This window comes from Chiloscyllium plagiosum, chromosome 19, assembly GCF_004010195.1.
Source record: "Chiloscyllium plagiosum isolate BGI_BamShark_2017 chromosome 19, ASM401019v2, whole genome shotgun sequence".
NCBI lineage: Eukaryota > Metazoa > Chordata > Chondrichthyes > Orectolobiformes > Hemiscylliidae > Chiloscyllium > Chiloscyllium plagiosum.
In genome coordinates, this window is record NC_057728.1 from 48,394,077 (window position 1) to 48,410,532 (window position 16,456).

General features: G+C 38.0%; 1 protein-coding gene across 5 annotated transcripts in view; it reads right to left on the minus strand.

Moving 5' to 3' along the window:
* cnot2 (CCR4-NOT transcription complex, subunit 2) overlaps positions 1-16,456 on the minus strand; it is a 149,448-nt gene that overhangs the window by 21,624 nt on the left and 111,368 nt on the right. For 4 of the 5 annotated variants that reach the window (XM_043709757.1, XM_043709756.1, XM_043709754.1 and 1 more), the window contains 2 exons: positions 9,684-9,749; positions 4,238-4,362 (listed from right to left, as the gene is read on the minus strand). In XM_043709757.1, coding sequence (XP_043565692.1) covers positions 4,238-4,362; positions 9,684-9,749 — 191 coding nt within the window. The remainder of the gene's footprint in view (positions 1-4,237; positions 4,363-9,683; positions 9,750-16,456) is intronic. The other variant, XM_043709755.1, reaches the window with a different exon arrangement.

Below are 16,456 nucleotides of genomic sequence, written 5' to 3' on the forward strand. Positions count from 1 at the left end.
CTTAAACATTTATGCAGCTAAAGGGAATGTTGGTTAAAGATACCGTAGTTAGTGCTTATTTTATTCCAGGCACACCAGCCTAGGAGCACATCCTTCCTGTATCTATCCTCTCGAGCTCTTGAAGATTTTTGTTCATTTGAAGTGTTTCATGTTTAGATACTCCAGAGAAGACAGCTTCAAGCTCCTCAATCTCTCCTGCCAGGGCAATGCTGCTGTTAGTATTCAATTCACTGGTGCATGTTACTGGCTGCTTCGTGGACTGGAACTGACAATTGAGACTGAAAGGTTACTGTATAAAATATCTTCAATGTTATTGCCAGACGTGAGTGGTTTTAGGAAAATGACCTTGACTTACGGGCATTGAGTGTCAGAGCACTTCCTGTTGTGGGGCATCCTGTTTAGATTCAATCTATTGATATCTATTAGAACTGACTTGCAGTGGCTCAAAGTGGTCAGAGCATTATGGCTGTCATCGAAGCTGGTAACAAACTTCCCATGGTTTCAAAATCGTAAATGATAGAGTAGGTACGAGGTCTGATGACACTGTTGGAGTACTGATGTTGTTGTTAATCACATTAACTCGGCAGGAGTTGACTGAATTTATATTGTCTCTTTCTGAATCTCAAGATGTCTCTCTGGGCAATATGTCTCCAATAAACAGCAATGTGACAATGCACAGGGATCATCTGTTTTGATTTAAATTGGAGTCCAGCCTTGGTCAACAGCCAGTGTGGAGTTTGCACATTCCCCTATGATTGTGTGGGCCCCCTCCAGGTGCTCTGGTTTCCTTGCACAGTTCAAATATTTGTGGGTTAGGTGGGTCATTTGTGCGAAATTGTCCACAGTGTCCAGGATTGTGCAGAATAGGTGGATCAGCCATGGGAAATGCAGTGGTACAAGGATGGAGTGCTCCAGGTGGGATGCTCTTTGGATGGTTGGTGGGGTTTGATGGGTCAATTCTCTCATGCCACACTGTTGGGATTCTATTCTATGATTGAGGATAAAGGCTATTCTATGATTGAGGATAAAGCAGGGTGTCCTTGGAGAAGGAGCATGTGGTATGTATCAATGCTCTCGATGCCTTTAGATGGGGTACTGGGCTAATGGTCGGATACTTGGTAGTGTGGATGAGCAGAGGGATCTTGGTGTCCATGTACACAGATCTCTGAAAGTTGCCATCCAGGTAAATAGTGCGGTGAGGAAGGCATATGGCGTACTGGCTTTTATTGGTAGAGGAATTGAGTTCCGGAGTCCTGAGGTCATGATGCAGTTGTATAAGACTCTGGTGCGGCCGCATCTGGAATATTGTGTGCAGTTTTGGTCGCCATACTATAGGAAGGATTTGGAGGCACTGGAACGGGTGCAGAGGAGGTTTACCAGGATGTTGCCTGGTATGGAAGGAAGATCGTATGAGGAAAGACTGAGACACTTGGGGCTGTTTTCATTAGAGAAAGGAAGGTTTAGGGGTGACTTGATTGAGGTGTACAAGATGATTAGGGGGTTAGATAGGGTTGACAGTGTGAACCTTTTTCCGCGTATGGAGTCGGGTATTACAAGAGGGCATAGCTATAAATTAAGGTGGGGGGGGTAGATATAGGACTGAAGTTGGGGTAGGTTCTTCACTCAGCGAGTCGTCAGTTCATGGAATGCCTTGCCAGTAGCAGTGGTGGACTCTCCCTCTTTATGGGCATTTAAGCGGGCATTGGATAGGTATATGGAGGATAGTGGGTTAGTATAGGTTAGGTGGGCTTGGATCGGCGCAACATCGAGGGCCAAAGGGCCTGTACTGCGCTGTATTCTTCTATGATGTTGAATTTCATGGATGGGTCACAGAATACCCAATTTCTGACTTGTTCTAGTAGCTCCAGCATTTATGCTATGGTGATTGCGAGATGCTAACAGTGGGAGATTCAGTGATAGTGGCACCATTAAACACCAAAGGACAGTAGAAGACCCTTTCTCGGCAAAGTTTGGTAAGAGACATACCATACACCAGTCCTAGTCTGGATGTTGCCCATATCTAGCTGCAAGTAAACTTTAACTGTTGCATTATAACTGTTTGTGAATTGTACAAACTAAGTAATAAAGCACCCATGAGTGTCTCTTAATGCAGCAAAAAGGCATTTAAGCTGTGTTAATAAACTGTGTCACAGAGTTATTACTGTACAGCATGATGGAGGCCATGTGTTAACTGCCATGAAATGTATTGTCACTTGTTTATTTTCCTACACAGTCGATAGGTTAGATGTAGAGAAGATAATTTCACAGAAGTCTAAAACTAAGGCCATAATTATTAGATAAATAGTTGTTAGATAACAGAAGTTGAGAATTGCCAAAGACTTTCATCCTGCACTCATCAAGACCATTTAAAGAATTCCAATAAAAGGGGATAAACAACTGAATTGATAACTGTTGCATTCTCCATATCAATGCTTCTACCAATCAGCACTCTCCTCTCATACAATATATAAATGTCGGTTTTCCTCTTCATTAATGTTTTTGTGAATTAGTTAACTAGGAGCCATTGAGAGGTGGGGTCCTTGTCAATTTGTAGAGTGTGGATTATGTTCTAGAAGGAGCTATGGGATTCCAGACAAATGTGTGGAGCTTTTATTCTTAAAGGTCCTATGTCAACAGGAATGCTTTGTTTGTTGTTACTGGCAGTGTTCTTTGAGGAGGGTATTTTCATATATGCATGCATAGGAAGCCACTCACGTTGCATTCATCCCAACATTCCAGAAATAATGCTCCTGTTTTGCAGCTCCAAAGCCGGGCTAAGGAGAATACGCTGTTGGGTAGATGAGGATGAATGAAGCTAAGCTACATATGTGGGCTCTGCTAGCCTGAATGGTACCCATAAATTTCCATATGGCATTCCCTCATCTGGATCTTGGCTTCAATGTACTAGTGATGATATTGGTAAGTCAATGTACAGTCAAGAGTAATATCAACATGTTTTGTTGTTAAGTCGTGGCTGACTGTGGAATCGAAGATTAAGATTTTCCTTGGCTTTAAAAATTTATAAGTGCAAGGCTGAACTGTCCAAGATTGGACTCAGGATATTTAGCACAAGGTGTTCCAGGACTTTATTGTCATTGAGAGCTAGGTGGTGACTCCATGGGTTGATGAGTAGTTTGTCTGGTGTGAAAATGGCGACCATTTCAGGTTTACACTAGGAGATTAGAATAACATCCGTGGTGTGAGAGGTAAATATGAGCTTCAAACAGCTTCATTAGCACTTCTTTCTCTATGGGTTGATGTTTTTCAGGAATTCTGAATAATATTGAATCCTGCCGCTTTATTTGACTTTGCAGTCCACTATCAGTTGTCTGCGATGATGTGTCAATAGCTGTTCTGGTATAGTTTTGAAAGGCTAGAGCTGATTTTTACTGTCTGCTTATCTCCCCAGCTGGCTGGTATCTCAGACCCTAATCACGAGCTCCAAAGTTATAGTTTCAATTTTGACTTTGGATCAGTGGTATAATTGTTTTGCAATCACAGGATGACACAGGGGTTTCCATGCCTTCTGATTTACTTCATAAATGAAATGAGGAATAGTTCAAATCATAACAGTGGTCATCCAAGTCTAACCATCCCTCATTTAACGAGCTTCTGCCCTGAGTACTTTACGTCTGGTGGCATCACAAGCATTCAGGTATTGTGTATTAAATGGAACTGCTGAATGGATTGTTCATTTCAACATTGAGTTTTATCTGTTTCCTCAGCCATGTGAATCCAAAATACAAAGGGGAAGGTAGATAAACATGATAGAAAAAGAAAATAAGTAGTATATATTACTTCACCTCACTGCATCAAAGCCCTTGGACCATAAGTGCTGTAACATACCAGCAGGGCCAAATGTGTACTGTAAACTCAATATACTTGTGTGGTTGGCATAATTTACAAGTGACTGCAACAGAGGAGGTACTTATTGACTCCTCTTTTCTGCTCTCCTAACCATTTATTTGTACTTTTTCCAGAAGAAAAACTTCAACCGGAAATCCTGTTCAGTACTGGAATAAAGTGGTCTCCTATGAATATGACAGAAAGCCTCAGAAAATGGATAATCTGTACATTAAGAATTCATTCTTACAATTAAGCTTTTTTTAAAAAGTGAATACAGTTTTATTAATGCTTTTCTTTGCAGCTTGAAGTTCAAATGGTAATTATTAAACTTGATATTGTTTTCTAATTTCTAAACAGATCGTTAGTGTTAATACTCTTCATAGACACTTACAGATTTGCTGTCATCATTACTTGAAGTTGGATCCTTATAGTTGGAACCAGGAAGTGCAGGGAAATCTTCATTGTGGATTGAGAAGTCCTGGGACTGTTCATTTGCTGGTTTTGTCACCATCCCAACTACATCACGCAAACAAAGCCATGTTAGCCCCGAATCTGATTATAGTACATTGTAACATGATCAACCTTTTTAACACCATTGTACTAATCACCCAAGGCACCTGTAGTCCTATTTTAAAATCTTAATTCTCCAACCAGGAATTTCCTGGTCCAAATCCTTGCAGTACCAAAACATTTCAACATGAGTAAATCCCCTTGAGGAAGGAACTTATCTCAGGCAGTCAACCTACCCAAATGCTAAAATGGCTTCAGCATTAGCATGAAGTCATTAGTGCAAAAGACTGGTCTGTGCCTGCAGGATTTTGACAAACTGGCCCCATGCCAACCAAAGAAAACTAAACAGCTTTTAAAAGGCTGACTGCAAGAAACTTGACTTTTTTGGCCACTAAACAATATCTATTCAGTTAGATGAGAATGGATTTTCATGTCAAATCATCAAATCACTTAATGACTTTGCAGACAAATAGCAAATAAACACTGACACCAGCCATATGAATATTTAACACAAAAGTAAAGGTTGAAACTAATTTTAGATAAAACTAAATAGGAAATGTACAGCAGCTAACTCATGCCAGGATTTTGCTGCTACTGTAGCTTAATCTTATGATCTTAAGTTAATTGAAATTCTGATGACTAGAAGGAAAAGGAGCAAGAGTAGGCCATTCAGCCCATTAAGCCTGATCTGCCATTCAAGTTGATCATGGCTCATCTAATTGTAGACTTACCTCTACTTTCCTGCCTACCCCCAATCCTTAATCCTCCATTCTTGTAGATTCAAAATCTAATCCACTTTTTAATGATCCAGCCTCCACAGCAAACCTTGCAACTTTCCCTCCCAGGCAATCAATCATCAAGTTTAAATATCATAGCAAAATACTCAAATCCTGCTTCATTGTTAAGAATCACCTATAGTCTTGTGATGTTGAAATTCTGAAGGGGGTATCATATGATTTTCTTCAAGGCAGCTCCAAAAGTCCAGTGTAAGGCTGCCAATGCCAACCTAAAAGTGCCGTGGGAGATCCACTCATAAATAAAGAAATAAAAACATTGCATCTACTACATACCTGTCACACATCAGACATCACACTTAGTTCCGAATGCCCAAACATTTTAGGGAAAAACCAATCAATGCGTTGAAGGTGAAATTAGCCACCTTTCAATCTTTAATAGAATTCTTATCAACTACCAGCACATGGGACTCTATGTCATTTAAAGGCAATTGTTTAATTTGGTATAATGTTTCCATCCTTGTAATACAGGCATAATTTGCCTTAGAGTTAGCATCGCTGAAATTTTTGCTGCTAATTTTAATAAAAAAATGTAAGAAAGGCGAAAAATATTCATATATTCCCATTCAACATTCTTCTACCTGAAAAATGACTGTTATCATTCAAAAAAAAAATCCGTGGTTCCCTCACTCCAATTGGAACCTGGTCCTTAGTGTGAGTGGAAGCTGACAGTGTGGAGTAGAGTTTCCAGGTTGCACCAAAACCCAAATTAAACCACTACTATGTAGACTTATTGGTAATCTACTTACAAGTTTATTTGTTCATCCACCACCTGTTTGGTAACAGGCAAATGTTAATTGATATTTTGAACAGTTAAGATCCTTCCCTTATTTAAATTTAGTCATGCTGCAATGTACAAAAGTTGTTTATACATTTTCATAACTTATTGATCATAATCAATCCAGTGTATATAAATAGAACAAACTGGCTTACAGTGAGTTAGACAATCCACTGAAGTTTGACAGGAGCCCAGTGTGATGTCTTCAGAAAGCACATACTATATGCAAATATAATAAGTATCCAAACTCATAAAAAAGGAGTTTTACCCATTAAAATTAAGAACTTAAATTATTGTACAACTTAAATTCAACTTTACTACACAAAATAACAGACACCAATAACATATACAGGAACTGAAATTTAAGGTGGTGAACATAATATACAAAAGCCTAACATTTCTGTTCTTTTAATATCACATTTAGTCCCAGAAATAAGTATCATTTTTAAGAATACAATGGAATCTAATTAAATGTGCAAGTACAAATGAAGTGCAAAATTCTTCATTCGAATTCACATATTATGCAAGTGATCAAAATGCAACATTTGATATGATGAAACTGTCCTAGTACTGTAGGAAAATCCAAAACAGGAAAATAATGAGGGATCACTTCAAATGAATAGTCATTAATCACAATAACCACTCATCATCAGTATTCTCCACTTAAACTATGAATTAACCCTCCTGCTGAAATGGATTTACTTTACTCATTACAGAAACTGTACCATACACTTATTTTTAAAAAAAGTAGTTCCAGGTCAGAACTTGCCGATCTAGTCCAGTAACAAAATAAAATAAAAACTCAGCTACATAACCCTTTTCCAAAAGTATGTACATTTTGAATCGGATTCAAAATAATGGCCTGTTAAAAGAATGCAACATCCTATTTCATTTTTAAAAAAATACTGATTTATTGTTGCAAGAAACAACTGGAAGTATAGGTGACCTACTATGACTTAATAAATGCTCTCACTTCAGGTCAATAAGGCAAACTACCTGAATTCTATTTATAAGAATTCTACGACATCCCTGATACAGAACTACTTTCTGAAATATTTGAAAATTTAGGCATTTCAACCTAACATTGAGTGTAGATTGTAATCAACAACCACCAGTGTAAACCATTAGAAGATTTAAACCCAGAAACTATTTATTTTCAGGCTAAGTGCAGCAGCACTGATTTCATTTTAAAATAAAACTAGATAGATTAATAATTAGTGTTAGAGTTTAAAGCATATTACTTTGCTATTGGATATTTGTAAAGTTGCTGAATATAAATCCAACTCCAAACAATTACTGCAACCAAAGAATTGCAGTTGTCCATATTCTCAATTCAATGACACCATAATTGGCTAGGCATAACACTTACTGAAACAGACAGCTATGGAATTATTGTACAAAATAGCTTAAATATAATTAAATGAGCAAAATACCCCACAGGTACCATAAGATGGAGTTCTAAATATAGTACAGTTCTCGAATGATTACTTAGAAGGAAGAAAACATGTCTATTGGGCATTCAAGCTATAAACAAAATAAGTTTGGCAAAACTAGGAATCCTCCCACATCAGCAAGTTTTGTTACCGAAAAATGTATAATTGCTAAACAAAATTTGCTATCAGAAAATATGGAGCTGCAAAAGAAAGTAAATGAAATTTGGAGAATTAATGATAGACCGAGTTTCCACTTCCTGTTGTTTAAAATGGTTTGTTGCACTACTATGTCATAGAAATTTTGAGAATATTGTGAACTGTGCCTTAATGGATTGTATTAAGTTGATGGTCATACATTGAAATTACATTCAAAGTTTAATACATGCAAGAATAATAAATGGTTTATTTGAGAAAGATAATTTAAGAGTATTGCTTGTGTCAACAGAAGAATACAACAGAGCACATCAAGATGCGTATACTAAATTAGTTTGTGTCTATGAAACTTGACAAGCTTTTTAAGAACATCATCAAATAATTGCAGATCACAGCCATAAATAAAACCAGAAAATGGTGGAAATACTCAGCAGGTCAGGGAGCATCTGTGGAGAGAAAAACAGAATTAACATTTCAGATCAAGAAAATTCCATCAACTATGCTAACTCTGTTCCTCTCCCAGCAGATACTGTAGTGTATGATCTGCTGAGTATTTCCATTTTATTTTTGTTTCAGATTTCCATTATTAGCAGGATTTTGATTTTGATTTTGTATGAGTGAGACAGTGACAAACATGATCAGTCTGACAACCTGTTTTCAAAACTTAATTGACATGGAATACATCAATGCATGAAATTTGATACAAATTTGACAGTATTTATCAAAACATCATCATTAGGGAGCAACAGCTTGATTTACAAGATAGAAATCTAATTACTTTCGTAATATGTGCTTGTATGAAAATATAGTACAAATATAAAAAGTTTGAAATATACACAATAACAAAATAGCCCACAGCAATGTTCAAGTCTTTTTTTGGGAAAGACAATGCCATGGAGAAACAAAATAATCTATAAAAGTTGAAATGGAGTCAAAACTCCACAACAAAATTTCAGTACTCAATCCATTCTGCTGCCCCCTCCTTACTCAACTTTAGTAGATCATGTGTATTTATTTAGAATCATAAAATCTCTTCAGTGTGGAAGCTGGCCACTAGGCCCATCAAGTCTACACTGACCCTCTGAAGAACATCCCACCCAATCCGACCCAAACCCACCCCCCAACCCTATCCTGTTAATCTTGCATTTCCCATGGCCAATCCACCTAACCAGCATATCTTTGGAATTTTGGAGGAAGCCACAGTACCCAGAGGAAGCTCACACAGATATGGGGAGAATGTGCAAATTCCACACAGACAGTCGCCTGAGGTGGAATTGAACCTGGATTTCTGGCTCTCTGAGGTAGCAGTGCTAACCACTGAGCCATTGTGCCACCTCTTTAAGAGGACTTACGGCATTTAACATGCCACATTTACAACAGTCACAGATAAGAGATTACAGTAGAGTACTTGGCGTAACACCAAGATCATCCAAGTGGTATTTCAAAAATGGCATGTATGTGTAAATAAAAGCCTGGACAATGATATGTTAATAATTCCAACAAAGTTACATTTGAACGCAACTCAGTAGGCTCAAATCAGTTGCAGCAACAGCTACAGTAAAATCAAAATTACACTTGAAGAAAAATATTCTGTGAATGGAAGAACATAATCATAAGAGTTTATGTTCCTTTCTACAGCCCAAAATTTAGTAAAGTTAAAAATCAAATGTTGCTGGATCAAAACCAAAAGACAATAGGCTAGGTATAGCCACACTGAATTTTGAAACAAATCAGGCTCATCACAGTTCCTTCTAAATTCTTGTTAAAAAACCTTCAATTTTTTTTTAGTGAAAAGCAACTATCTGTGAATCAGCAGGCAGATGCAAGATATGCTCATTAACATCAGCCAAATGCATATTCATAAAGATGTATATGATTAAACATAAAACAAACATCAATGTTAGCTTTACCATTCTCATCAACAGCTAACAGCATAAGAACATAAATAGCGTACCCTGCATTTTCTGAAATTTTTGACTTCCAATTGTTTAGCCTGATGTAATTACTTTAAGAACGTTATCAAGTCATGGATATTTTCTTTCTATGCTAAATCAGTATCAGAACATGCTAAGAGTACTTCATTTTTGAATGTGCTTTAAACTAAAATCACATTAGGTCAAGACATATTTTAAATGAATGTTGGCGGCATTTGACATTGAAGGTCCCTACCTGATTTCTGTAGACGGGACACACGGACAGTTCCCAGCATGCCCATTTTCGAAAGGAACCCAGTGTCTGATGAGAGGAAGTCACTTATGAAGTTTTGTTAAAATCTAAAAACGTTTTTTAAACTTACTGAGGTGACAAGTCCTACACGTATGTACGCAAGCTCTTCAGCACATCTATTTTCAAAAATAAGCAAAGGCCACAGAAGATAAAGCCTAATTCAAGCTGAGTGAAAATACAACAAGTTATTTAGATGGCAAAATTATTATTCAACATTTATACAAATATTGCATCACAGCATGGTTTTCCAGCAGATTTACTATAAAAAGATTGACGAAAAACCTAGTGACAATCCAATAAGGTGTGGCATATTGACGTGATTCAACAATGTTTATTCGTAAATGGCGCAATTGGCTTCTGATGGGACCATTTTCAGAAGGAGACCAGACTTTCACAAGAAGTGATCAGTTTTTGTTAAGATAAAACAGACATAATGAAGTGCAACAAAGCACTGGCGACCAGTGACATGGGAGGATTTCAAAAATGTTAAACAAAATTTACACTACTTTGCTTTGCACTCAATGCTACCTACAACAGATATTCAAATATATTTCAACTAAATTCAAATGGTAATAATATGCATAACCATTACCAGATAAACAATGACTGAGGAAAAGTCTATGGAACTTTAAACTTTTTTCAAATATTCTAAACTTTTATTGTAATTTTGAAGACTCAAGAGTGAAGGATTGGATTTTTTTAAAATACTAAAGGCAATAGGTATTTTGTGGCAACTATCAATTTAAACAGATTGCTGACTGACCTGTCAAAGCCTTTCTTTCTTCTGCTCCAGATGTTAATCTATAGCGACCTTCCAACACTACTGGATTTTGTTACTCCACAAACACTTTCCGCTGGGAAGTGGTACAAAATAAAGGTCACCAACTTCTGGGCCTTGGCCAATTCTATAATTAGCGAGTTTTGAGAAGATTTGTAGTTCAGGTTAAGGTTCTGGAGGTAGCTTTGCTCGCTGAGTCAAAGTTCATTTCCAGACATTTCGTCCCCCTACTAGGTAACATGTTCAACTGGCCTCAGGCGAAGCACTGCTGGTAAGTCCTGCTTTCTATTTATATGTTTGGGTTGGTGACGTCATTTCCTGTGGTGAAGTCACTTCCTGTTCTTTTTCTCGGGGGTGGTAGATGGGGTCTAACTCGGTGTGTTTGTTGATAGAGTTCCGGTTGGAATGCCATGCTTCTAGGAATTCTCGTGCATGTCTCTGTTTGGCTTGTCCTAGGATGGATGTGTTGTCCCAGTCAAAGTGGTGTCCTTCCATCCGTATGTAAGGATACTAGTGAGAGAGGGTCATGTCGTTTTGTGGCTAGTTGGCACTCATTATCCTGGTGGCTAGCTTTCTGCCTGTTTGTCCAATGTAGTGTTTGTTAGAGTCCTTGTATGGTATTTTGTAAATGACATTAGTTTTGATTGTTGTCTGTATAGGGTTTTTCAAGTTGATTAGTTGCTGTTTTAGTGTAGTGGTGGGTTTGTGGGCAACCTTGATGCCAAGGAGTCTGAGTAGTCTGGCAGTCATTTCAGAGATGTCTTTGATGTAGGGGAGGGTGGTTAGGGTTTCTGGACATATTTTGTCAGCTTGTTTGAGTTGTTGCTGAGAAATTGGCGGACTGTGTTCATTGAGTACCCATTCTTTTTGAATAGATGGTGTAGGTGATTTTCCTCTGCTCTGCGTAGTTCCTCTGTGCTGCAGTTGTGTTGGCTCGTTGAAATAATGTTCTGATGCAACTTTGTTTGTGGATGTTGGGATGATTGATTCTGTAGATCAATATTTGGTCCATATGTGTAATCTTCCTGTAGACGCTGGTTTGAAGTTCTCCATTGGCTGTTCTCTCTACTGTGACATCTAGGAATGGCAGTATGTTGTTGCCAATGACTGCCAGTCTACTCAGACCCCTTGGCATATTGGTAGCCCACAAACCCACCAACACACTAAACACTCAACTTGAAAAACCTTATACAGACAACAAGCAAAACTAATGTCATTTACAAAATACTGTGCAAGAACTCTAACAAACACTACATTGGACAAACAGGCAAAAAACTAGCCACCAGGATACATGAGCACCAACTAGCCACAAAACAATATGACCTTCTCTCACTAGTATCCTTATATACGGATGAGGAAGGACACCACTTTGACTGGGATAACACATCCATCCTAGGACAAGCCAAACAAAGAGATGCACGAGAATTCCTAGAAGCATGGCACTCCAACCGGAACTCTATCAACAAACACGTCGAGTTGGACCCCAGCTACCACCCCCGAGAAGAAGAACAGGAAGAAGAACTTCACCACAGGAAATGACATCACCAACCCAAAGAAACTCAAACATATAAATAGAAAGCAGGACTCATCAGCAGTGCTTTGCCTGATGGCCACTGAAGATGTTATCTAGTAGGGTGACAAAATGTCTGGAAATGAATCTTCCAGCCCAGTGAGCAAACCTACATCCAGTTCTAGAATTCTCCAATTCAGTCTATAATTCACCCTTCAAGTGCTGGTATGACTAAATATAGGAGGAAGGTATTTTGGAAAAAAATGAAGTTGTTTCTTATCATGTTTTCTTTCTCCTATTTTCAATACAGTGGAAACTAATGGGGAGGTGATGGCATGATGGCAATGTCATTGGAACTAGAGGCCCAGGTTACTCTTTTAGGATATGGATAGATCTCCCACCACGGCAGATGGTGAAATTTGAATTTAATAAAAATCTGGAATATAGAAAGCTAGCCTATTAGCAACCATGGAACCACTATAGATGGTTGTTTAAAAAAAAACACAGTTCACTCATGTCCTTTATCGGGAAGAAATCTGCTGTCCTTACCTAGTCTGGTCATGGTTGCTTCTCAACTTTACTCAATACATGGGCAATTAGTGATGGGCAACAAATGCCAAATTTGCCAGCACACTTCCCGTACAAGAATTAAATTTTTAAAAATCTAATGAATGATTTAGAAATCTTTAGGAAAGGAATTACTTGGTCAATCACGATGCAACTCCATTGCCTACACAATGTATAACATGCAGGGAATAACCTTGCCGCTTTCTCATGCTCTTATATCAGAAGATGCCATTTGACTGAAAATATTCATTATCAGTGGCAAACTGTAGCAAAATGGTATCAAGTTGTGAAATCATTTTAAAACAGGAATGAGAATAAATGATCATTGCATTTTATATATCAGCAAGTTCAAACTACGGTGAAATGTTTGGTCTCTGAAAGTAGAAACTCAAAGACACATATCAATAATAAAAATTGTTAGTTTATTGGATCCTACTTATTAAGAATGTTTTTCACTCATTGAACATAGAAACTAGTTCATGACATTGATGATTCTGGATCAGTGGTGCTGGAAGAGCACAGCAATTCAGGCAGCATCCGAGGACATGACATTGATGAGGTGCACTATACTCGCTTGATTCTGTCACTGTGATGATGATCAATGACTAAGAGTTTAGCAGGTAGGTTTTATACCTTTGAATGCAATTTTGCTGTTGGGTGGATTAATAAAGTCCATTTTAACTCATTCTATATTTTTCATCAATATTAGAACTTACGTTCAACTCTTTGGGGACACTATTTAGGTAGCTTAGCAGTAACTGGGCTGTTAATTATTTCACTAAGTACATCTCAGGCACAATGCTGAGACATCCAAAACTAATCAAAATCATTTCAATTAAGCACTGATGTCAGTCTTTAATGCACTTAGTCTTATTTGGCACAAGTCCCAGCCTCTTTCAGCTAATTTCTCATATGTAGATTTCACCTACAGGAGGAACAGTGTTATTGACAGTGGGGGATAGAAAGTACTGAAAGATCAAATACTAAAAAGATCAGTAAGGGCAAAAATAAACATGTAGAAATATAAAGATACATTCAAAATAATAGTCAAGAATGGAGGAAAGGAGGGATGAAAACAATGTAGCATAAAAGAAAACGTTAAATGTATAACATATAAATACAATAAAACCTGTCCTCACTCAATGTTCGGTTAACTCTGCTGCTTGCCACAAACCATGCGTTCCCAATTAAGAAGTTTCAACAATGTTTCAAATCTTTTTACTTCTGACATCATTACTACTTCTTGTTGTACAGTAAATACCTCATAAGATTACACATCACAATGCAGATACTAGAATTTTGATTAACAAAATCTGAAAATAGGAAAAGAATGGAACTTGAAATTAATGATTTGGGATCTCATGATTTCATCATGCTTTGCTTATATATATATTCTGAGCACTTTCTAATTTAATCTAAATTATATTCCATGTAATTAAGTGCTAACAGTGCTTTAACAGAAACAAACACCTAAGCACACTTACATTGGAAACTCATTCCTCATTTGGAATTAGTTTTAAAAGCTGGAGATACACACATTAACTATTTGTTGAGGGATTCTTTTGTACAAACAGACACATATTTACCGATATCTTCAGAGATAAATGATGAAACAAGCTCACACCATCTGAATGAATATTACAGTAATTACTATCGAAAGATGAAACATTTTACTTTTAAACCATGAAATGCAGAAATAGTAGGAATGCTTGGCAAAAATCCCTGAACCTATTCTCAAAAGGTCAGGCGAGGTTGGAGAACAGGGAAGGCAGGGGGAAGTGGTAAATGCCAGATGAAACTGCTAATGCCTGCTTGATCATGTTTGAAATATACATTTTCTCCATTGGTGGCAGTGCAGCACTCCCTATTGGTGCAAGGATTGGAATGGAATCAGGGAACAATGGAAATCTGGAACACTCTCCTCAAAAATTCTGAATACTGATTAACTGAAACTACAAAGCTGAACTCAATTGAATTTTTGTTTAAAAGTAAGGCTATCTTGGGATATGGATGAATGATGGGTTTGAAAGACAGTTTGAATGGCTTATTCCTGTTCCTATATACAATATAGCTCAGTGTCAGGCAGGGGGATCACTGCTTCTCAAGGTTGGTAAAAGGAAATTGCAAATACATTTTATGGTTCGTATCAGAGAATAGTTGAATTAATAGAACTACTGGTAAACTGTGCCTCAGTCATTTTAATATAAAAAGTTGCTAGTGTCCAGGAGGATCATAGGGCTGCTCTCTCAATAGAGATGACTGGTAGCAAGTTTAACCGGAGTGTCACCAGGCCTCAAGCAAGGGGCAAGGTTAAGGTGGCAGGACCTTTGCTGTGACCTTAGTCAGTATAGGAATCAAATAGTGACATGCTGTCGGTGTCACTCAGTGTTGCCAACCAGCCATCCAACCTACTGAAATAACAGACCCCCAGATGTAAAATCGCGCAGTCCCAAAAGATTACAGGACTGCTGTCTCATTACACTGACACAACTGGAGATGCATTTAATCGGAGGGTCGCCACACCTCAGATGAGCGAGTGAGGTTGAGAAGGCAGGGCCTTAACATACAAACGTAGGAAATAGCATTAGGTTATTCGTCCCTTCGAGGTTGTTCTGCCATTCATTACGATCATGGTGATCGCCCAACTCAACGTCCTCTAGATGCAAGTGCAATATCTAACCCCCTTCTTGAGATCATATGATATTTTGGCCTATGGTATGTGTTATCAAATTCCACGGGCTCACCATTCTCCAGCTGAAGCCATTTCTCCTTACCCCAGTGCTAAATGGTTTATCCTTAAGACTGGTACCTCCAACTCTGGATTCACCTGCCATCAGAACATCCTTCTTGCATCTACCAATCTCATAAACCTTCACTGTAGTCCTTCTACAGCAAAACCATGTTGCCTGACCTGCTGTGTTTTTCCAGTGCCACCCTTTTCAACGCTGATCTCCAGCATCTGCAGCCCTCACTTTCTCCTAGAGAAAAAAATAACCTTGCTCAGAGGAGGAGACCAAATGTACACAATATTCCATGAGTGGTCTCACCAAGGCCCTGTACAATTGCAGCAAGACATCTCTCTGCACCTGAATCCTCTTGCTATGAAGGCCAACGTTTGCTTTCTTTACTGCCTGCTGCACCTGCATGCTTACCTTCAGCGAATAGTGTACAAAGACATCCAGGTCTATGACAATTTATGGTCTTTCAGTCCTGCTTGCTTTTGCTACCAAAGTGGATAACCACACATTTATCTACATTACACTCTATCCAGATTTACATGCTCTCTCACTCAGCTTGTCCAAATCACACTGAAGCATCTGTGCATCCTGCTCAAAGCTCACCCTCCCATCCAGCTTTGTCTCATCTGCAAATTTGGAGATATTACATTCAGTTCCCTCATCTAAAACACTAATATATACTGTGAACAGCTGGGGTCCTAGCACTAACCTTTGTAGTATCCCATTAGTTACCGCCTGCGATTAAAAAAAAAGACCCATTTATTCATTTGTTTCATCTGCCAACCAGTTTTCTATCCATCTCAATTCACTAACCCTAATCCCATTGGTTTAATTTTACACACTTATTACTTCTGTAAGACTTTGTTGACACGGTCCTGAAAGTCCAAATAAACCACATCCACTGGGTCTACTAGTTACATCCTCAAAAGAATTTCAGTAGATTTGTAAAGCATGATTCCCCTTTTGTAAATCAGTGCTAATTCTATCCAATCCTGGATCTAAGTACAACTGCAACACTCCCTAGCTGAAAGAGGTTATAATATAACAAAATTTAGAAAAATATTGCCAACAAATAAAATTAATGCTTCTTTATAGAAGAAACATAAGGAATGACATATGGGAC